Source organism: Bos indicus, chromosome 25, assembly GCF_029378745.1.
Source record: "Bos indicus isolate NIAB-ARS_2022 breed Sahiwal x Tharparkar chromosome 25, NIAB-ARS_B.indTharparkar_mat_pri_1.0, whole genome shotgun sequence".
Lineage (NCBI taxonomy): Eukaryota > Metazoa > Chordata > Mammalia > Artiodactyla > Bovidae > Bos > Bos indicus.
The window spans coordinates 26,996,964-27,019,689 of NC_091784.1; the positions used below are offsets into that span (position 1 = coordinate 26,996,964).

The following is a 22,726-nucleotide window of genomic DNA, read 5'->3' on the forward strand; positions in this document are numbered from 1 at the left end:
GGGAGCCAAAACCCGATAGAAAAAACCCTGTGGTCCTCGCAGGCGCCCTGCCCACCCACAGCCCTCCCCCACAGCCCGAGGCAGGGAAGCTCCAATTTCATGAGGGAGCAGGAGGAGGGGATAGTGTTACGGGGCCTCCTGTACACACCCCACCCCAGCTGTTGCCACTGCCAGGCAACAGCCCCAGGCAAATGTCAAGGAGCAAATCTGAGAAGGGAGAAGTGAGGTTCTGCCAGCTAGTACTCAAGGGCCCGCGAGGCCTCTACCACAGAGACCAGGGGACAAGGAGACGCTTTTGCCTCCAGAGTCCTGTCTTCCAGGAGGACTACGATGTTAAGGAAGGAAGTCCAAAATGCAGGCGGGACTGCTAGGCTGGTGTGTGCGCAAGGAAGCTCCAGGGCAGGAGCAGAGGCAGGCCCTTGAGAGGGAGTGGGGGCAGCCCTGAGGTTGAGGGGGAAGGGGAGGGTCAGGTCAAGTGGACGAGGAAGGGGGTCCCGGGAGTTCCAGCGCTGATAGGGGGAGCAGGGAGGCGAGGCCCAGGGACAGGTAAGGGGTCTGGGCCTTTGGGAGCCTTTGGAGTCCCCCTCGCACCAGCAGCTCTTTCCCGCCTCTAGGAGGGAGTCTCTGTCTCGACCAATCAGCGTCAGGAGGGAGGGGCAGGAGCTTCTGGACGCTCGGGGATTGGCGGAGCCCTGTGTGAGCCCCGGGGCATGCTGGGAGCCGCAGTGGCCTGGGAACAGCAGTAGTGTCTGAGCCCCGGAGCCCGGCGCTGGGGGGGTAACCCGAGCCCTCGGAGCCCTTGAAGCTCCGGGGGCGGCTTAGCTTCAGTGTTTTGGCTGAGAACATCCTTAAAGCTTAAAATAAAACCTGCCTGCGGGGTGTGGGGGAGGACAGAGGAGTATGCAAGTCAGCGTCATCCCACTCCCTCAGTTCTAGTCTGTAGGACAGGATGCTGAGGGCTTGGACCAAAGGAGCCGCTGATTTGGGGTTGCCCACGAGCAGATTCTCCAGATCCCCCCAATCTACAGCCCAGGCTAGCCCCTAGATGCACCCCCCTCCCCCCACCACCGCGCAACACACTTACAAAGGAAATGCAGGCGGCCAGGAGAAGGATCCGCACCAGGAGGTCTTCAAACTGCTCTAACACCAGCTCCCACAGGGACTTCCCTGAGGGCAGAGGCAAGGGGAGGGGAGGGAAGTGCGGGGCGGGGGGGGGGGGGGGGGGGGGGGGGGGGGGGGGGGGCGGCGGTGTTAAGGTCTAACGGATGAATGCAGGGACTCCAGGTGCAGGCTGGGGTCCAGCCTGGAGCAGGAAGGGTCTAAGGTGACGGGCAGGCCATTTGGTACTGAGAAAAGGGCTGAGGGAGCTGGCCCGAAGTCCAGAAACAGGCTCCTCAAAGTGGTGGGCAGTTGTTCAAGGATTGGATGCCTCAAGGAGAACGTGCCTGGAAACTTCTGCCCCCAGCCAGACTCTAACCTTTGAGGAGGAACATTTCCCCCGGGAATTGGAAGGAGAGGACAGGGAGAAGGGAGTGGGGCCCAGAGGGAAGGAGGTGTCATTTATGAGAGCTCAGGGCTTCCAGTAACTTACCCTCCTCAGCAGGGAGCTCTGCCCGGGGAAAAAGAAGAAAAGGACATTATTCATTTGGCACTCAGTCTAATGCCACCCACAACCAGGACTTTGTGGCTAAGGTAAGAGAATCAGGCCACGAAAAAACTGAGGTTCACTGAGGTTGTCCCAAAAAACTTCCCAAAACTCAGGGACTCAGGGATCCTGCTTTCTCAGTATCCTCCCCTCCCTTGCCCTCAAGTGACCAGGTCTTGCCTCTTCCCTAAGATACCCTGGAGGGAGAGGCTTCAGTGTGTGTGTGTGTCAGTGTGTGTAAGTGAGCCTGTGTGTGTGTGTCTGTGAGTGTATGTTGTGGGGATGTAGGAGGGCATTACCAGCCTTTTCCTCCAGGGAACACTTACCATTATGGCCATATTTCTCCAGATGCCGCTTAACTTGGTCCGGGGTGAGGCCTGTAGTTTCGCTCACCCCAAAATAGGCCAAACATTCTTCTGTGGTCTTGGAGTGCGCAGCCTCCATGGTGCTCCCTTCCTGGGGGCCAGGGGGCGGTGTGTTCCTTCTGGGGGGGTTCTCACACGTCGGGGGCCTTCCTCAGTGTGTCCACCTGCCTGTTTGTCTGGGTTTCTTCCTTTTTCTTTCCTTCCCCCCCCCAGGTTATTCTTCCCTCCACGAAGCTCTGACCCCCGTTCTACTTACAGCAGCCAGCCACCCCCCCAGCCCCCAGCTGGTCCTTATGAGGGAGTGGGGGGGGCCAGGCTCCCCCCTCCCTCAGACCAGGGATTGGCTGGCAGGGACTCTAGCAGGAGGGGTCAGAAGAGAGAGATATTTCTGCTGACGAGGGGGAACAGTGGGGCTGCAGCCTGAGATGTCACTCATGAGGGAAGCTAAGGTGGCCCCAGCTCTAGGGAAGGGGGGCAGGGAGAGACCTCAATTTCTGTCTTCTGCTGCTGAGCCCTTCCCCAATTGCCCCAACTTCTTGAGCTGCACTGAATTTCTTATTCCAGAGTCACCCCTTCCAGTTTTCCCTTCAGCCCCCTTCTCTCTATTCCCTTTCCTCGAACCCCCTTCCCATCTCATCCACCCTGAACCTACTACTGCTGCAGTCTCATCCTTCCTTACTGAGTTTGTTGAAATGGCAGCAGAGATACCCAGCCCTCAGGGGGCTGAAAAGGGGGAGAACATCCTTTGGGGGCAAGAGGAAGTGGCTCTAGAGGGACAAGGGGAAGCAGGGAGGGGAGAGGGTCAAGGGGACAGGGCAGAAGATGGTAACCCTACCCTAGGGAGGGGTTGCTGCAGCCATCAACAAGGGATTTAGTGTCCAGGTCCTGGTGAGCAGAGCCAGGACTGCTTGTCTCTCCCCTAAACCGCCCCCCTCCCATGGCTCTAACTCAACCTCTGGGAACAGAGCCTTCAGGGCCCCCCCATCCTTGAGAGGGAATCCCCCCCCCAAGAAAATGGGATACCCAGGCAGCCCGGAAACCCAAGAGCCTACAGAATGTGCTGATGGCAGACAGAGAGGGATCAAAGTTTCAGAATGGGGGCAGGGGTCACCCCAAGTCACGGAATGAGGGTCACCTCGTCCCACTCTGTGCTCTCTTCAATCCACAGGGTTTACATGGCAGACCCTGGATGGCATGTGGTCTGCACTCCACCCTGGCCCCGAAGGAGCTGTGCTCAAGGGGAGTGAAGATGGAACTGTGTGCTCAGGCGCTGGGCATACCCCGTGGGCAGAGGCACGAGGGAAGGGGCATCAAAGGCAGGGGCTGGGGAAGCAGAGGCTCCAGACGCAGAGAATGGACGCAGGCAGATTGATGGGAACAGGTCTAGGGGAAATAAGGACAGACAGAGCTGGGGGACTAGAGACCAGGCTTCCAGGGTCAGAGGGAAGTCTGAGGAGCAGTGGGGAAAGCGGACAGCAGGGAGCTGGCAGGCGGCAGCCAGGTGGGTGGGGGCCCAGAGCTGGGTGCAAAGCCACAAGCTGTTGCTGAGCGGCTGGCCTCGGTGTCAGCTTCCTCAGAGAAGCAGCTGCTCCGAACCCCCCACCCCCACCCCTGCTCTGGGATAGGGGCGTCTGTTGGTCACTACTAGGGTAGCGGCGGGAGGAGCAGACAGAGGGTGGCGTGGGGCGTGGGCAGGGGAGGAAACGGGGGCAGAGACGAGGAAGGTTCCGTGAGAGAACGGTGCGAGGTCAGTGAGGTGAAGCAGCAGCCTCGTGGAAGCAGCCCTGGCCTCAAGTCCTTCTGTCTGGGGCTCAGTTTCCTAAGTGCACAGTGAGGCACATGGACCGCTGCAAGGGTTCTCACGGTTGCTTCCCTGTCTGGCGCCCAAGTTCCCAAGCAGACAGTGGGGCAAAGGAAAGGGGAGCCCCACTTTTGGGGGTGGGTAGGCCAGCAGGGGTGGATGGCACTGCAGGATCTAGCCGCCCCCACCAGCTCATCCTTTCTTCTGCCTGCACTTGGGGGGAGGGTGGCCTCTCGGGTGGCTTAAGGACACGGTGCTCCCTGCCTCCCCCATTTCATGGGTCCAATAACCCTCCCTGAAGCAGAATCCTGTGGTGACCTGGGGGAGTTTGGGGGGCTCAGACAAGGGGGTATGCGTGTTGGGGGTCACATCACCAGGCACCCCCACCTGGGCAAGCACCCACCTTCTTAGGCCAATATCAAGCCTTTCGGTGCTGGCTGGCCTGTCCCCGCCACCACCTGGAGGAGTGACAGGGGCACTGTCTTAAAGGAACAGGAATGCCCAAACAAGGAGAAGGGGAAGACTGGACAGATCGTGGCTTCAAGGGCCTCAGACCATGAGGCTGAGGAAGGACGCAGGCTTTGCAGGGCACCGCTGCCAACGAGGCCCTTTAAGGTGATTCATTTCTGCCTCCCCCAACTTCCCAGAGAGGAAATGGCAGCCAGGAAGGGAAAGCCACCAGCCAAGAGCTGCAAAAAGATCACCGTCAGGGAGGCTGGGTGTGAACGGGGATGGAGGCGCATGCTCTTTTGGAGCACCCCCCGCACACACACACACACCACTATGCCAGGGTCTCCAGGCCCAGAGTTGGAAGGTGTTCATCCCATCCTGAGGGCTGGAGCTGAGAATGGGAATGGTGGACTTCTGAGGGACCACTGAAGCACAGCCTGGCCATTCCCCATCAGTTCGGAACTTCGGCCGAAACATCCGTAGACAAGCTTAGAGAGAAAGTCTCTTAGGCTCCTCCAGCCAAGACATACACATCTTGGGGGGGTGGGGGAGGGGGAATGAGGGGGTCCTGGTACTCTTCGCCCACTCACCTTCAGAAGGCGAGGCCCTGAAGGGTGGCAGGGTTGGGGGCGGGGAGGGGGAGCCTCGCAGCACCAGTTGCTGCTAGATTAGGAGACGATGAGCTCCTGCTTACCCTGGGGCGCCACAGCCTTCTCTCGCCACCTCTCTGAGAACACAGCATCCAGATCCCCAATCCATCCCCCTCCCTCTACAAGGCCAATTCTATCCCCAGGCTCCTGAGGCCCAGGTTTGGGGGAGCCCCAGGGATGAGACCAAACCAGGAGAGCTTCCCCCAGCGAGCCCCCAGGCTGGGTGGCCCGTGAGCCCAGCTGTCTCCTGTCCATCTCCCAACAGGACGCAAGGCCCAGAATAGCAAGGTCATGAGCATGGGTAGGGCCTCCTGGAGGTGGGGGCAGAGGCTGAGGGGCGTGAGCGTGGAGCCTCCACACTGCCCGGGAGGGGAAGTAGGAGGCAGAATGGGAAGGGGCCCAGCCAGATGGAGGTGGGGGAGGGAGAGGGCCAACAGAACAGGTGGGATTCTTCAGAACCCGGCTCCTCCTTGTTGGCACCTGCAGAGCTGGGAAGCCCAGGGGTGCCCTCAGTTGGAGGAGAGCACAGCTGCAATTCAGTCCAGAGAGTAGAGCCTGGGTGCTATGGGGGGAGGGGTACAGGGAGGAGAGGGAGATGTCACAAATTCAAACACTCACAGGCCCAGCTAGGCGCCTCCTGGGAGTAAAGTGGGCTGGTGGGCATGGAGCAGATGTGGAAGGCGGGTACCACATGAGGCTGGATCTTCTGACTTTGGGGAGGAACCAGTGATCTGAACTTTTATGTGAAATTCCAACGGAAACATCATTCAGGCCAAGTAAATCATGTCAGTGGCTTCAACCTAGATGAACCTTCCCATTTTACCGATGAGGCTACTGAGGCCTAAAGAGGTTACACTTTGCCCAGGACACACCACAAATGAGAAGCAAAGGCCAGAGTGAAGCCAGCGCTCTTTATCATCCAGCCTTCAGCTTTCCAGCTTGGCTCTGAGAAGAGAGGTGAGTCAGCCTGCCCCTGGGGCTCTCTGCAGCTAGGCTGTGGTGGCCACATTCAATCTCTCCCAACACAGCCACCGTGCCCCTAGCCCAGCCCCTCACAATCTCTCCTGACCTGCTTTCTCCCCAGGGTAAGAAGCCTTAACTGAAGAATTCAGAGTAGGAAGGTCTGAACTGATTGGAAATCATCGATCCTGCTGTACACGGCCCTGTCCCATCAAGTTAACTTGGCTGGAGACCCCGAGAAGCATGATTTGGCTCCGCACTTAACCCTCAAGAAACAGGACAGCCCCCCGGGGAGCAATGGGCCAAAAGCTCAGGTCTGGGAGCAACAGGGATTCAAGCTGACCCAGACCTCTGGCCTCTCAGCTCTGAAGTTGGCAACAGAGTGGGCTACCTTCCTGACCCGCCTGTCCCAGCCCCCCACTGCAAACACTGGCCACAGCCATCACAATGGAACTGAGATAAACCCTTTTATTTAGTTATGCTTCTCCATTTTGTTTAAAACAACAAGAACAACCACCTTAATATAACTGACAGCCCTTCCCCCTCACCCTTCCTCGGGCTGAGGGGTGGTTAATGGGGAAATGGCCCCCAGGGGTGGGGCTGGCCATAGAGCCCCGTAGGGAGGTAATGGAGCCTGAATCCCCTGCCCAGGGGATGGGGCACCTGTAGTGTATGAACTGGGGAGTTAGGGCTTTTGAAACTTTTTGTACCAACATACATGCCCTTGGCCGTCAAGGGTCAGGAAGCATGTGGGGAGGGGATTCCCACCGCTCCTCTGTGTCTCGGCCCAGCCCCAATCTCACCAACTGTGGGCTGGGGAGCAAGAAGAGAGAAGGTGGGGTAGGGTGTCTCACACAAAGGAGTACTGGTTATTTATGGCTCTGGGATGGCCCCCTTCTTCTCCGTCGCCCCCTAGTGGTAACTGCTGGAGCTGCACCATCAGGGTCACCCCCGGGGCCCCAGCAGATCCAGCGCCTCCCTGGGCCTCCGTGCCTGGGGCTACGGCCTCTTCCAATTCAACCACGGGGACCAGCTCAACCACGGGGACCAGCTCTTCCTGGATCCCTCCACTGCCCGCTTTCTCTTTCTCTTGCCTCTCTTTGGCTGCTGCGGCTGCTGCTGCCGCCACTTCTGGCGCCCCCGACGCCTCTTCTGCCCCAGGATGTGGGGGATCTGTCCATGAAGGGGGTTCAGGGGGCTGGGGTGGGTCATGGGAGGTGCTCGGTTCTGGATAGGAACGGTAAGAAGACAGACTGATGGTGGAGGGAGGCAAGGTCTTGGAGCAGCCTCCCCTTCGCTCATCCCCTCCCCGGAGCCATGTGCTATCTCCCCCAGATCCCGTCTCCTGAGCAATCCCCCCATCCATGGAAGATGGATCATGGGCGGCGGTGAGAGGACCACACTTACACACAGTCACTCGCTCCGAAGGGCATGAGGGTGGAGGAGGCATCGGGGTAGCATCGATCTCCCTCGCACACCCCTGCATGGCTCCCGGCCTGCTCCCGGCCTGGGGGGGTAGGGGAGGGGCAACGTGGGGACAGATGGGACATTGGGGGTGGGGAAAAGGGAGAGATCAGACAGGGACATCAGACATCAAGGGAGGAGGGAGGGGGATCAGACCGAGCACCCCCAAGAAGGGCAGGCCCAAGGCAAGGCTGTGATGGAGGGCAGAGACAAGGCCAGGGAGGACGCGTCTAGGAGACAGACAGATGATGGAACAGACGGGCCGATGGAATGGGAATGCGCGAAACCCAGCTCTCCACTTCCTCCCAGCTCCAGCATGGAGCCTGCTGCCTTCCTACGTCCCCATGGGCTCCTTTCCCCCGAGAGACCCAACACACAGGCATCTCCTCTGCCCCCGCTCTCCTCCTCGGGCCCCCCACCCCGTCTCGCTGGCACACACACCTCCTCACTTCTTGGGTGCACGGGCACCTCCTCCCCTGCAGACCTGCTCTGCTCACCCTGCTGTCGCTGGGAGGACACGACATAGCTGACAAGGACAACGTCACTGGAGCCTCCAGACTCCAGGGGGATGGGGTGCATCCGGAAATGCTCGAGCATATCAAAGATGGACTGGAACCACAGGTGCTGGACCCGGCACTGACCTTCCTCATTCAGCGAGAGACGCAGGTGCTGAGGGTGGGACGAGCGGGATAAAACGGGAGCCTGAGCCCTACCAGTCATAGAACCCTCCTTCCCCGATGGCAGCATTCCCCGACTAGACCCGCAGGCCCGCTGCCTGCAATGGAGCCTCCTCCTCAGGCACTCACCTTGGCCTTGCCCTGGAAGTTGAAAGTGAGGACATATTCACCCCGCCTTGTCTCACTCTGACGTACCAGGAAAACCCCGTGGGAGCCAGTGCCTCCAGCCAGCACTAGCTGGGCGGCCTTGAGTCGAGAAAGCATCCCATGGAACCAAGGATACCCTGAGAGGGGCTGGTCCCCCTCGCCTCCCTCTGGCTCGCCTTGGAACAGTAAGGACCCTTCAGGAAAGAGGGAAAGAAACCGGGTGTCAGGGAAGCCACCCCGATCCCACAGAGAAGCCTTGCTCTTCCCTCAGGGGTCACTCCCAAGCCCCCCAGGTCGGACCCCTGAGGATCCCAAGACAAGAGTTTCAGGCAGCTGGGCACCAGGCCTGGAAGCAGACACACACTCACACCTCTGGTACCTGTGGCTGTTTCTGGAGTGTCCAGGGGTGGATAAGGGGCTGCGAGGGGATGAACGGTCCCTGCTGGGGGACCCTCTTCAATAGGGATCCGGGGGGGCAACTCTGGGGGAAGCAGTTCCATTGAGTCAAAATGGGAGGCGGCGATGGAGGCAGAACTGGGGGAGATGGATGCTGAGGGGCGGTCTGACAGGCCTCCGTAGGCCCCTGGAAGAAAAAGGGGAGAGCAAAACTGAGAACTTGAAGCTTCTTTTTGGGAGGGCTGGTCTGCCGGACCCACTTCCCCAGCGGCCAGGCTACCCTGTGGGCACTGGCATCAGCCGGCCGAAATGCTGGCTCCTTCTTCAGGCACTGAGCCTGATGGTTCTCATCGGTGGCTCCTAACTTATGCTTCACACACTGCTGAAAGGGCTGCAATGATTCCAACAAGGTCTTAGAATCCAAATGTGCCCACATCTCTTCTGAATCAACAGTTGAAATTACAGCAACTCTATAGTTGCAGAATTGGGGGGTAGAACCCCTCAAGTATTTTCACATTAAAAATAGGTACTTTGTCTACAGGACAAAGCCCTCAACTCTCAGTGGCATCAAAGATTCTCCTGTGAATTCTGTCAACCTAACCAACCTGATCTTCATGTTATCCTGTATTCCTGTGTCCTCTGATTTAGCCCAATTACCCCACCTAACTTTTTCAGATGTCCAGGGCTCTCCCCATCTCAGGTCTCGGCTTGCACCATCTCCTTTCTCCAAGCCATGTTCTTTTCTCCTCCTCTGTGCAGAATTCCTCATCTAGCCCACCTTCCCTGATTCTCTTCCTCCCGAGTTCCCAAGGCCTCCTGCTGGTGCTGTTCAGGCTCACCAGGTCGAAGCCCTGCTTTTTAGGAGGGATGTCAACTCAGATCTGAGCTCCTCATCCCACCCAGAGCCTAGCACAGGGTCGAGGAGGTACTAGGAGTTCCTGAGTGTCTGCTGAGCAGCAGGCAGGAGCCTACAGGCGCGTCCTACATATTAGTGCTCAGAGAACAGGAATATGTGGGGTGCAGGGCGCTGCGGCTCAGGAACAAGCTGGCATAGCCTTTGTCTTTGTCAGTGATCCTCGGATGACCGCAGAAAAGCCATTTCTCCTCTCTGCTCTTAGCTGCCTGAGAAATGAGGCGATCAGAACTGAAGACCTGGTAAAGCCCATTCTGGTCCCTAAATTCTTTAATACATTTCTTTACTCAGGCTGTGTGCAAGGCACAGTGAAACTGGAGCTCGGAATGGGGAATCAGAAGAGTGTAGTGGAGTCTAGAAAGGTGAGCTGGGGCCAGGTAGACACGTCTTTTTGTGTTTATGTGTGCGGGCAGCGTACGTGTGTTTAGAAGTTGGGACTCAAGAGAAATCCTAGTACCATCAACATATGCGTGGAGGTCAGAGTAAGAACACAACAAAGATGTACACAGTGTTCTGCGAGCTTGAGAAGAGAACCACTATCTCCGGCCAGAGTGGTGGCCAGCACAAGGCTTATGGAGAAGGTGAAGGGGCGGGGATAGAATGCTGGAGAAGGGCTGGCTTGGGGCTTGGGTCGGGGCAGTGATGATGATGGTTCCAACTGGTAAACCGTGGCTGGGCCTGTTCAGGGACAAAAGTCAAATGTTTGGTGGGTGGCAGCTGAGGTGCACAGCGGAGCCTGGAGAGGCCAGGGCCCGGGCCTCCCAGCTGGGGGGCTTGCATGGCAGGTCCCAGGGTCCTTGGCTCTCTGAGGCCCCAGCCTTACCCTGAGAAAGGCGGTCGCTGCTCTCACTGGGTCCCAGCAGCAGGCCCTGGCTGGGCAGACTCTCCAAGTGGTTCAGGCAGGGCGGCTCCAGGCTGTCTGTGTTCTCCCTTGTCAGGAAGGAGGTCCCAGGGGCCAGGGGGAGGGTCATGGGGCGGGGACTGGTAGCAGGGTAGGGTCTGCAGAGACAGGGAAAACGGTGCTGGGAGGACAAGTCACCTCGGAGAGGCGGACAGCTGCTCCCCACCCCCACCCCTGGGCCCCTCAGTGACAGAAGTCGGGCTCCTCACCCCGGGCTCAGGCATTCTTGGATGTCAGACACCCAGGCCTTCACATGTAGCGCATCAGCTGTCTCCAGGATGTACTCCGAGGGGCCTTCCACCTATGGGGATGAGAGGAGGCCCACAGGCCACTTCCAGGTCTCAAGGCCCTAATGCAACCCTAACAGGAGCAAGGACATCCTCCTGCTCACCCCCCTCCCAGAAAAGCCGCCGCCCTGGGGACACATTCTCAAGGCACCTGGCATCTGTGCCCTTCCTTGCATGTGTATCCCTTGCTTCAATGTCCGAAAAGAGCTTTCTCTCTAACTTGAGTGCTCCAAGAGGGCAGGGAGCCCAGGCCTCCTACCTTAACCACAAAGGTGTTCTCCCGGTCAGGCATCTCCAGGGCTGTGGTTGTCCGCACGTCGGTGATGGTGGAGCAGGGAATGCTCAGTCGAGGCCGAGATGCCTAGGTCACGAGAGAGAACAAGACCCAGACTGTTGGTGCGGAGAGACAATCGTACCCCTCCCTGCAGAGAGATTCAGCCTTCCTTCCACACCCAAAGGGAGTTAGACAAGTAACACTGCTTTCTCTGTCGTGCCCACAGCGACTAATCCAGAGTCAGGAGCTAGCTTTAAAAAACCCAGGCCCTCCCGGGTGGCTCAGTGGTAAAGAATCTGCCTGCCAGTGCAGGAGACACAGGTTTGATCCCTAGTCCAGGAAGACCCCACATGCTGCGGGACAACTAAGTCTGTGCGCCACAGCTACTGAGTCTGTGCTCTATAGAGCCCGCGAGCCGACACTATGGAAGCCGGAGCGCTCGAGAGCCACGTGCTCCTCAACGAGAAAAGCCACCGCAGTGAGAAGCCTGCAAACCACGAAAGTAGCCCCCATTTGCTGCATCTAGAGAAAAGTCCACGCAGCAACGAAGACCCAGCACAGCCAAATAAATAAATACAAATTATTTAAAAAAACAACAAAACAAATAAGCATAGCTCGGTATACGGGCCAAGCCACCACCCTGGTTGCTCAACCGCTTGCTCCCAGCCACTCCACCTCTGCTGGGCCTCACCTTGGGGGGTACGAAGAACTCCAGCCGACTTCCTCCTCCTTCTCCTTCACTTCGAAGCAGCAAGCGACACTTCTGCCACTGAGGCTGTCCCCCTCCCCCTGAGGTAGGCCCCGCTGCCCCTCCTCCCCGGCCCACTCCGGCGGGATCAGGGGCAGCCTCTTCAGCCCCCATGAAACTCAGCAGCTCTTCCCGCTGCACCACGCCTGCACCATCCTTCAAGGCCCCCCCTCCCCGACTGAGTCTCAGCCTCTCAAAACGGTGAGTCCATCTGTCCCCGGGGGATGTCCCGTCGCTGACCAGTCCCCTGCTGACAGTCCCAGCCCCGCCAGAGGAGTTGGAGTTGCTGTTCCCACCTAAAGCCGGGGGTCCCGAAGCCGTCTCCAGGGGCCCCGCTGGAGAGGGCGGGTCAACGGTCCCCCGCCACTGCAGGATGCCGCGGACCGAACCGCGGACCGAGCGACCCACTGAGCGGAGAGAGAAGCGCTTCTTGAGCTTCGGCTTCGAGGAGGTTGTAGAAGAGGAAGAGACCGAGGAAGGGAGGGGGCCGGCCAGGTCCTCAGATGAGCGAGAAGGGCCCAGCACAGCCAGGGGCCCGCCCGCCCTGCAGCTCTCAAGGGACAGGTCGTGTGGCGGGACCTCCACACCAGGACTCAGAGGAGCCAGGAGGGGTGGCGACAGGGAGCCGGAGGCCCGGGCCACCTCCGCTTCAAAGTGCTGCAGGAAGAGCTCGGCAAAACGGCGGGAGAAGGCGGCCTCGGCCCCTGGCCCCGCGTACTGGGGGTGAGAGGCCAGGTAGAGGCGAAAACGGCGGGCAAAATCCAGGGCGGCCGCCCGGGCGTGGGACTCGCAGAACTCCCGCCAACTCGGGGGAGGCGGCGGGGGCAACGGGGGAGGGGAGGGCGAGGCCCCATCCTCCGGGGAAGGGGCACCATTCATGATGGCCCCCAGGAGGTGGAGAGGGGGAGCCTGTGGGGAGGGGCGGCAAAGAGAGAAGCGGCCAGAAGACACGGGGTGAGCGGCAGCAGCTGCAGAAGGAAGAGGCACATATATGGAGTCACTGCTGAGGTGGGACGGGGCCAGACCCCCTCCTCTGGTCTAGACTTCTTAGAGTGCAACTGGAACACACACCACACTGCCTCCCTGCCCTTCCCCAGGTCCTTGCGCCCCACAAGCCCCAGCCAATCAACCGCCCCCCTACTCCAATGTCTAGCCTGCACCCCTCCCCCTGCTGTCTCCCCATCCACATTCCCTGGCTTCAGCTCCAGGTGTGATGGACCGCTGGACAGCGCCTTCCTCTAAACAGGAATCTGTTCCACGTTCCCTCCCTTCTCTAAAATGATCCTTTGATATTTATCACCTGCTTCCCAGTTGCCATTCTTACCTTTCCCTGCGAGAGGTTTTAACAACCTCTGTAACAAAAGAGGAACCCGGAGCTCAGAAAGTTTCAGAACTCCAAGTCTCCTGTTTTTCCCACTGCATAGTCCTCGTCCCCAGGCACTGACTGTGCCAGTCTCAAGCCACTGCCCCTCACTGCCCCAGCTTGCAAGGGAGCCAGGCCTGCAGAGCTTAAGAGACCCTGCCTCCCACGGTCCATCACTGAGGACGGAGGTTGCTCATTAAGGACAGACCGATGAAAGCCAACCCCAGGGCCCAGTAACCAAGCACTGTATTTGGAAGGCTTGGAAGGGCCAGAGCCCACTTCTTGGGTGGCCCTCCAGCCTGGGGCCCAGAGGCAGCAGCAGTGTGGGCTGGGTCTGGGCGAGTCTTTGCTGGCCACAAAGTAAAACAAAACAGGGAGCTGGGGCCTTGGGTTTCTCACCTTCCTCTTCTCTCACAGAGGAGTGTGCCCTAAAGGCTGGTTAGCTTGGTGGTTAAGGCCATAGGCTCTGGAGTTAGACTTAGGATGAAATTCCATCACTGCCACTTATTAGCTGGGTGATCTTGAACAAATTACACGTCCTCTCTGAGCTTTGGTTTTCGTATTTATAAAACAGGACTAATGATCCCTAAGCCCTAGAACTGTTGGGAGAATTAAACAGGACGTGTCCCGGCTTGACACAAAGTAAGCACACAACAAATGACAGTCGTTATTACTATCTTTATGGGGTTCTGATTTTCTCAAAGAGAAATCAGCAAAAGGAAGAGCCTTCCCAAGGTCTTACAACTAGCAAGTGGCAAAGCTGGGCAGGGAATTTACAAACCCATGGCTCTTCTGTTAGTGTTCCTCCCCCATGTTATACTTGAAGATGACTGGCACCAAGAAGGGGGTGAAGGCAGTTCAGGCAAATCTCCCCAAACCCCAGACTCCTGTTCAGACCCAGGTCAGCGCCCCCTCCCCTTTCTCTTTGGCTTGGACCCTACACACTGAGATGGCTCCAACCATAGGGGCAATTCCAAACCAACGAGAAGACGCCAGGAGATTAAAGAGTCATGGAGCACGGGGGAACCGAGCCAAGAGGTGTAGACACAGCAGAGAGCCCAATCTCCAGGCAGAGGCCACCTCAGCTCACACCGGCCCACCCAACCCTCTGCACCACAGGCAGACCAAGCCCCCCTTCAGGCCCGCTGACCCTGCGGGCCCTAAGCTGGTGAGTCAGTTTCTCTTTCGTCAAGCGGGACTCAGATACATTTTCCCACTGCACCTGCCTCTTGGCTCAGTTCTGATATTTCCCGAAGGGCGGGTGGTGGAGGGTGCAGGCTCCGCTCCTGGCTCGGACCCTCCGGACCCGGTGGTCAATCCACTTCGACCCGACCCTCCTCCCCGGACACCCTCTACCCGCCCATTCCCCGGGGCCGCAGCCCCCAAGGAAGCAGCCCTGTCTGCTGCACTCTCCGGGGCCGGGCGCCCCTCCTGCCTCTAGACCCCCCCACGCCCGCCCCCACCCAGGGCTCCTCGCAAGCGTCGGGGCCGGGTCGCGGAGAGGGAAGAGGGACTTGAAGAGGGGGGTTCCGGTTCCGGTCCCACCTGCATCTCGGTCCCCGCGGTTAGCTCCGGCGGCGGCGGCAGCTCCCGCTCCTGCCCCACCCCCCCTCCGCGACTAGCTCCCAGCCCGGTTCTGCGCAGGCGCCGGGACCCCCTTTTTTCCCGTCACCGTAGGAAGCGACCATAGAGAAGAGCGGGGAGAAGGAAGGGCACCTTCACACTCACTTCCGCCATCCTCCCACTCCGTGCAGCCCTTCCAGAGAGGAGAGTATGTGAGTCTCGGAGGGCTCAGTGACTTCTCCAGTTGCGCCTACCAGGATCGGCAGGAGCAGCCATAAGAAGGGGTTGGGTCCTACCAGAACATCCTCCCGGAGGAAAGTCGGGACAAAGGGGAGCTGTCAACCATAGCAAAGGGACTTTAGTGGAGTAGAGTCTCGGGGGCCTGACGGAGGCTAGAGGAGCCAGGTACCGGAAACCAGCGAGTTGGGAAGGCTGTTTGAAGGGCCCGCCGCAGCCTAGAGCGCCGTCCTGGGCCGCTGAGGGGTTCGAGGACACCGCCCCCAAGGAGCTGGGGGAGGGAAGATGCGGGTGACCTTGATGAGGCCCTGAGAGGAGGCGGAGCCTGAACTTACGACCTTGGTGGTTTCTTTGACGAAAGTACTGGATGTTCCAGGAGATTCCATCTCTGAGCTTGGGAACTGGAAGTGGGGGCGGTAGGAATAATGAGGTCAGTTTTGGGCGTGTTTGTGGGACGTCAGGAGACAGTTGGACACACAGTCTGGAGCTCAGGAGAGACATCAAGGCCAAATACAGAAATTGAGACGGTATTAAGGTGTAGAGGGCAGTTGAAATCATGAGCAGGATGAGATCCTAGTCACTCAGATCTCTCATTGACCCAGCTCCACTGGCCTAAGCAATAAGGGACTCTTTGGACTCAAGCCATTGAAAAGAATGGATCAAGTTTATTCAGGAACAGCTGAATAAAAGGGCCAAAAGATATCAGTAACCTGTGGTTCACCTCTAGACTGAGCTCTCCCCGTGCCTCCCTTAGTGGCAAAATAGATTTCTATAGCTCCAATCTTAAGTCCTAATAGCCTAGCAACTCTTTCAGGGGCATGTTTTTGCTCTGATATTTGCAGTAAAATTCCCAGAACTGACTTTAGCTGATTGGCTTGGATCACTTGATATTCCTGAAACACAAAGTCTTGGCCTAGCCAGTCTTAGTCCCCATCTCTCCCCCAGCTCTAGCCGAATTAGCATCAGCTCACCAGGTGGCCTTTGTTAAGGTCTTCGTCACCATCTTTGTCCATCCATCTTTCCAATTCAGAAGATGTCAGTGGAAAGGACTCTAGTTCTGTGATCACCCCGCTCCTCCCTGACAGGTTCACACTCCCTTTCTCTGTAGTTGGCCCATTGTTGTCCAGAAGAGAGACAAGGTGAGGAATACAGAAAGGGGCTGGTGATGATGAATTAAGTTTGGAAATATTGTCTAAACTGTCCAATAAACTGTGCAATGACTGAAATGTTCTCTATCAGGACTGCCTAGTATGGTAGCCACCAGCCACATGTGGGTTTTGAGCACTTGTAATGTGGCTAGTGTGACTAAGGAACTGAAGAGTTTTTTTAGTTAATTAAAATAGTCACATGTGCCTAATGACTTACTGTATTGGTGTAAGAGATGTCTGAGGACGACTAGGTGGAGCTGTCCACCAGAGACAGATCTACAGTCTGAGCAGTGTGATCCGTGATCAGACACAAGTAGTGGTTAAAGGCATGGACATGAATTAGATTGTCCTGGTATTACCTGTAGAGAGAATAGGGCCTAGAACTTAATTTTGGGAAACAAACCACATTTAACGGGCAGGCCAAAAAAAAAAAAAGAGTAGAAAGTGCCGAGATGATGTCTTGGATCAGGTTTTCCAGAAGCACACCCAGAGATGAGAATTTGTGTGCCAGTGATTTTTTTTTAGAGTGCTACCAGGAGAAACTAGTAAAAGAGTGGGAGGGGCAGGAGAGGAAACCAAGAGAACGTGTAATCTCAGAGAACGTGTGAGAGTAGTTCAGCTTGATTCCTCAGGGAAGTTCTGGATGTAAGTTGTGACTCAGATTTATCCAGAAACAAGGGAGCTGGGCCTTTCCTGTACCAGCATTCTTCAGCGGTTAACTAGGGCTTCCCCTGGGAGACGTCAATTCTCAGGCACTTCATCAAGGCAAAGCTTCCAGTAGCCTGAGGACAGGACAGTTCTCAAGAAAAAGAAAAAACATCTAGAAGGTCTAATTGTATGAAAAACACCACAGACCAAAGACCAGGGGGGTGTGGTAATAAGAGCATGTGCATGCGCATAATTGGGTGGGGTGGGGTGGTTGGGCAAACACTTCATACACAAATGATAAGGGCTCCATGGGACTGGGCATTGCTCTCGTCTCCTATAGAAAACACTGACTTAGATTGCTTAGTGACTTTGAGAGTCATTTTTAGGGAAGTGAAGGAAGCAGAAGCCAATGGTAGCAGACTGAGGGATGAATGGAAGGTGAACAAGTGGGGGTGGGAATGTGAAGAGCTGTGCTACACAGTTTGGCCAAAAAGGGAAGGAGATACGGAGGGCTGTAGAGGATGGAAAGGTTTGCTTGTTTGTTTATATCCTGAGGGAAGCTGGATTTTATGTCTGAAGTCTTAGGAGAAAGGAGCCAGTAGAAGGGATGGTAATTGAAGGAGTGAAGTTTCAATTACCATCCCAGGGGAAGGATGGGTCCAGAGCCCAGGTTAAGCAAGCTGTTAATGTGAAAAGCAAAACACTTCTTCCTCCTTAGGAACAGGGGATGTAATATTAAGGATGCTTTCAGCTACAAGTAATAGGACCACTGCTTCCCCTACTCCATTTAAGGTCCTAAAATAGGTGGAGTTTGTTGGTTCACAGAATTAAAAAGTAAGAGGTATGGACTTTCCTGGCAGTCCAGCGGTTAAGACTCTGTGCTTCCACTGCAGGGGGCACGGTTCCATCCCTGGTCTAGGAAGACCCCATGTGGCATAGAAGATCCCATGTGGCATGGCTAAAAAAAAAAAAAAAATCAGAGATAGAATGACACGAGGCATGGCAGGAGCCAGAGGCTCAAGCAGGGTCCATGTGAACTTGCTCTCTTAGCTCTGCTTTCCTCTGGGTTATCTTCCTTCTCAAGCAGATTGCCCCCTCCTAGGGAGCAAGATGGCCACCAGAGTTCCAAGCTTACATTCTACTAGCTTCGGTCCCAGCAGAGATAGATCATAGCTTTTCCAATAATTCTAGCTCAAGTGAAGTAGGGCTACATCTCATCAGCTCAGCTTGGGTCACCCAGTGCCCATCTTTTGTATAATAAGGAATTTGTCTGGTCTTTGTTGCAGGTTCCTAGCACAGAACTTTCAAAATTCCTGCAATTTCCTGAGTGACAGAAGTGTGTTACTTGTGAACCCCTTCGATCACACCTGAGTTTTTGCTGATGAAATGACTAATGGCAAGCCTCTACATAGCTTCAAGTTGGGGGCTGGTCAGCAGAAGCCCCAACTTTATGATTAGAGGGTTGAGATTTTGAGCCAGTTTCATCTCCAGAGGGAAGGGGACTTGAAGATTGAGTTCAGTCACATGGCAGTGATTTACTCCACTGTGCCTAAGTACTGAAACCCCTAATAAACACTTTGGACACTGAAGCTCGGTGGGGCTTGTCGTCAGTGAAGACACTGATGTGTGGGGAAAGTGATACGCCCCAAGTCTATGTGGACCCTCCAGGACTTCTCCCTATGTAGCTCCTCATTTAGCTGTTCCTGACGTATCCTTAATTATAAAATATAATCGTAATTGTACTAAAATGTAAGTATAGTGCTTTTCTGTACCCTGTGAATTCTAGCAAATTATCAAACCTGAGGGGGCTCACGGACACTCCCGGATCTGTAGGTGCTTGGCAAGAAGGATAGATGGCCAGGGGACCCCACTTGCAGCTGGCATCTGAAGTGGGGGCAGTCTTGTGGAGTGAGCCCTTACCTTGTGGGGTCTCTGCTAACTCTGGGCAGTAAGTGCCGGAACTGAACTTCAGGTCACCAGTGGGGGCTGAAACACAATACTAACCCTGAATGGACAGTTGTGACCATGAAGGATAGATTAGGTTGATTGGTAAACACTGGATCATGGACCGATCAATCACCTGAGGTAGGGATGGGCTGAGCACAGCAGAGGGTGGTTCTTCAAAGGAAAACCAGAGTCTCTCCCTGAGGGGAAAGTGGCTGCTTACTGGTTGCTTCTGGAGGTCATCTGGACCCTCCCCCACCCCATGAGATGGAGACGTCAAATTCAGCCTTGGTGTTTTGGCCAGAACTTCCTGCCCCTCCAAACAAATCATGCTTTGCTCAGTCAGAACATCTGACAGCTAACACACTCCACCTTCATGTAGGCTTGTCTCTACGTAATATTACACGTAGGTATTACACACGCCATTCCCCTGCTTCTGCCAGTCTTCCTCCTCTGGTTTCAGGCTCCAAAGTGTAGCCCCCTCTAAGAAGCTACGCAAGGCCAAGGCACTGAGGCAGCCTCTCAAGTGCCTTTTATTTAGCAGCTTTTGTGTGAGCTTCACAGAGTGTTTCCAACTGGAATGTCTCCACTCACATCTGAGTGACATGAGTGTGATCGGAGTTCTGTGTTTGGAAGGATAATCAGGGCCAGTATGGGAGCGTTGAGACTGGACACAGAGAGGAGATGGGTGCAGTGGTCCAGGAGGGGGGTGATGCTGACCCGGCCAAGGCAGAATTCCAAGGAGAATGTCCAGAGGGATTTCTGAGGAAACACTGCCAGGCTGGCTGGAATATCCTGAGTGACAGAAGTGTCTGTAACTTGTGAGCCCCTGAAAAGAGTGAAAGATGCCCCTGAGTTTCCAATAAGTCTGCTGAGTGGTATCAAGGACAAGGCTTTAAGTCCTAGTCCCCAATTTGCTACTAAGTTATAGGTCAGCCCAGAACCCATTTCAATTACAGCAGACCCACCTCCTTGTAGAAGTTAAACAGCTACAAAAAATCCTTACAGATCATAAATTTTAGCCTCTTCACTCACCCCCATTTTATAAAGCAAAGGCCTCAGAAGTTATAGTGATTCACTTGTATTTTTTAAGTGAATGTGAATACAAAATTTGCTTTCCACTGAAAACACTGAGAAACTTAAGCCCAACACAATGCGTCACTGAATGATCAACTGAAATGATTCAACAAATTCTTCCTTCAACAAATGTTTCTTGACCTAATTGTTAGAAACTATTCCTAAAATAAAAAATAAGTTATTAGTATCATGAGCTGGTGAGAGAGAAAAAAATAACAAAAAACAAAACCCAACAAACAAGCCAACTACTAAGATAATTTTGGATACTTAGGTGCTATGAAGAAAATAAGAGGACCGTTGGTAAGAGGGTGTCAGAAGAGGTGACATGTGAGGTTGGAAGATGAGAAGGAACAAGCCATGGGGAAAGCTCCGGGGAAGAACATTCCAGGAAGACGAAAGCACATTTGCAAAGACCCTGAGGTAAAAGCAATCGTGGGGTGTTTGTGGAACAGAAGGATGCCCAGTGTGGCTGGAGAGAGTGAGAGGAAAGTACCAGATGGCGATCAGAGGGGTGGACAGGGGCTAGATCATGCCCATGCCAGATCACAGGCCGTAGGGAGGATGTCGGACTTTTTTTTCTTACGTTTACTGACCAAAAAAATATATGTTTACTGAAATATATTTACCTGCCATACAATTCACCCATTTAAAGTAGGAGTTTGGATTTTATTCCACGTGTACTAAGGAGTCATTGAGGGAGGATTCATTTCTGATTCACATTTTAAAGACTGATCTGGTCGTGTGGAAGATGGATTTGACAGATATCGAGAATAAGGACAGAAGCTGGAGGACCCACTGGAGACATCATGAGGTAACTTAGGCGAGAGATGATCCCAGTTTGAACCCCAGTGTTGACAGGGGAGAGAGAAGCGGTCACACTGAGATTTATTTTGGAGAGAGAACCAGTGGGACTGGGTAATGGACAGATGTAGGGGTGGGGGAAAGGACAAAGGTGGTGCCATTTATTCAGATATGTAAGGAGAGTAGGGGAGAAACAAAGTGTCCTGTTTGGGGTATGTTAGGTTCATAGCATCACAGTGGTAGCACCCTTCGATTTGGAAGGCTCGTGAACAGTTCAAGTGCAAATACGCACAGAGGCCTGCTGTGGCCAGGCACACAGTATATGGACATAAAGGAAGCCCAGTCCTCACCCTACTCAAGTCACTTAGTCTCAGACAAGTGACACCAAGAAATACGTCCAAGTGCTGTAAGGCAGACTTAACTGTTAGGGTGTATTTGGCTTCAAGTAACAGACAACTCTTAACACTATCTGCCTTAAACAATAAAGATACTTGTCATCTCACACCATGTAGAGTCCAGGCTTCTAAGATCCTCTTTGCTTTGCCCACTTCTGGATTTTTGGCTTCACCATGGATGGGAGCATGATGGGCATGATAGTTCCAGGCTTCCCATCCTGATGCAACAACTCCCAGAGTCAGAAGGTGGTCTGTCTCCTCGGTGTCTCCTTCTTTTTAAAATGTTTATTCATTTATGGCTGTGTCAGGTCTTAGTTGTGCCAGGCGGGATCCTTGTTGTAGCTTACAGACTCCAGAGCACTCCACCAGCTCAGTAGTTGTGGCACATGGCCCAGTTGCCCTGCAGCTTGTAGGATCTTAGTTCCCCATCTGGACTTGAACTCAAGTCCCCTGCACTGGAAGTCAGATTCTTAACCACTGGACCACCAGGAAGTCCCAAAGGTCACTCTCTTGATGTGGAAGTGGTTGCAGGACCATGAGCAGCAGCTGTTGCAGACAAGTCCAAGTCCTGGCATTTAGTGTCTGGTGGCAGTGGCGGTAGAAGCGGCTTTCTTAGCAGGTCAGATCAGACCTGTGGCTTAGGATCTGTTTCTCCAGCCCACCCCACAATTCTGTAGGCCGCCTACCACCTTGACACAATTTTCCAACCAGCCCATGTAAATTCTGTTATCTGCAAATCAAGACTCCTGTGACATAGGGTGCAACAGTCAACAGCTCTACAAAAACTCTCTCCCTCTGGACTCTTCTGAGCACTGTGTTTTGCAAATTTCAGTCATTCATATACACCTCTCCCCAGATTTGCCATATATTCATATCACCCATTTTATCTACCAAGTGTTTCTTTTAATTGATTCAACATTTTTTTAAACATTTACAATGCCAGCCTTTCTTTCAAACTAATACACATTAAAATAAATATAGCACCACTAAAAAAGGAAAGCATTAATTTAAGTACCAGCCCCCAATATTTCATATCCTGGTAGTGGCTGAGAGTGTCCTAGGATAAATTTCTAGAAGTGGAATGACTGAGGTTCAGGTTGGGGACAAGGAGAACCCTTTCATATTGTACAAGCACTTCCTCATCAAAGCTGATGGGTTTAGAGGGCCAGGAAGACGGAAGTCTTAGGAAGTTTCTCATTGTAAAATGACAGTTAAATTATAGTATGGTGAAGTAGCTAAGTGCACACTTTTTCGGAGTTTAGCTGTGTTGGGTTCCTTAATTACCTTGATGCTCAGTTTTCTCACTAATAAAATGGGGTCCTATCACACAGGATAACATTGAATGTGATACTGAATGTGACGCAATATGAAGCACAACGCCTGAACCATGAAAAGCTCTAATTCTGAGTCCCCCAAACTCCTCTGAGTTTAAGAAGAGTGTTAAAAATAAATATGGTTTTCTTGTCTGTACCCAGACACTACTGAATCATAATCTCCAAGGGAGGAATTAAGGAATCTATTTGAAACAGACACCATCAACTGAGTCTTAGGAGCTGATGAGTTTCGGAAACATTAATCAAGGTTAAGCAGCTGCTATTATCATCCCACGGTGATGAGATGATGGATGAGAAAGTTAAAGGTCATTTACTATCCTTGCACTCATTCATTCAGTCAACAGACATTAATTGAGCACTCACTGAGTGCCCCGCCCTGTGGTAGGTGCCAGAGACACAGCGGGAACAAGACAGACTCAGGCTGCCCTTAAAGGCACAAGAAGTTGGTCGCTCACCTGGTCATCTGTAAAACTAGGTGGGTTGACCGACGGTCGAGAGAACTACTCTCTGGCCTGCTGAGGGGCGACAGGGGTGGGCA

The 22,726-nt window shown here is 54.5% G+C and overlaps 2 protein-coding genes and 1 long non-coding RNA gene across 9 annotated transcripts in view; 1 reads left to right on the forward strand and 2 right to left on the reverse strand.

Moving 5' to 3' along the window:
- Positions 1–2,283, reverse strand: part of ATP2A1 (ATPase sarcoplasmic/endoplasmic reticulum Ca2+ transporting 1) — a 17,391-nt gene extending 15,108 nt beyond the window's left edge. The window contains exons 1-3 of the mRNA XM_070779861.1: positions 1,972–2,283; positions 1,592–1,609; positions 1,085–1,167 (exon numbers count right to left, since the gene is read on the reverse strand). Of these exons, the coding sequence (XP_070635962.1) occupies positions 1,085–1,167; positions 1,592–1,609; positions 1,972–2,089 (219 nt within the window). The 5' untranslated portion in view covers positions 2,090–2,283. The remainder of the gene's footprint in view (positions 1–1,084; positions 1,168–1,591; positions 1,610–1,971) is intronic.
- Positions 1,208–6,350, forward strand: LOC139179723 (uncharacterized). Of its 2 annotated transcripts, none has more exons than XR_011564059.1 (5): positions 1,208–1,692; positions 3,179–3,277; positions 4,301–4,426; positions 5,716–5,868; positions 5,996–6,350. It is a non-coding gene; the product is annotated as an uncharacterized lncRNA (long non-coding RNA). The 2 variants fall into 2 exon arrangements; XR_011564058.1 differs by having other exon boundaries at positions 5,777–5,868.
- On the reverse strand, positions 6,326–15,100 carry SH2B1 (SH2B adaptor protein 1). 6 transcript variants are annotated; one of them, XM_070779866.1, is made up of 9 exons: positions 14,770–15,100; positions 11,622–12,646; positions 10,916–11,017; positions 10,579–10,670; positions 10,292–10,467; positions 8,539–8,742; positions 8,142–8,353; positions 7,833–8,004; positions 6,326–7,098 (listed from the first exon to the last, which is right to left on the reverse strand). In XM_070779866.1, the coding sequence occupies exons 2-9, from the start codon at positions 12,555–12,557 to the stop codon at positions 6,722–6,724; spliced, it is 2,271 nt and encodes a 756-aa protein (XP_070635967.1). In that variant the 5' UTR covers positions 12,558–12,646; positions 14,770–15,100; the 3' UTR covers positions 6,326–6,721. The 6 variants fall into 6 exon arrangements, with proteins under 6 accessions (XP_070635967.1, XP_070635966.1, XP_070635968.1 ...); XM_070779865.1 differs by lacking the exon at positions 14,770–15,100 and adding an exon at positions 14,587–14,692; XM_070779867.1 differs by lacking the exon at positions 14,770–15,100 and adding an exon at positions 13,003–14,484.
- Between the last annotated feature and the right edge of the window lie 7,626 nt (positions 15,101–22,726).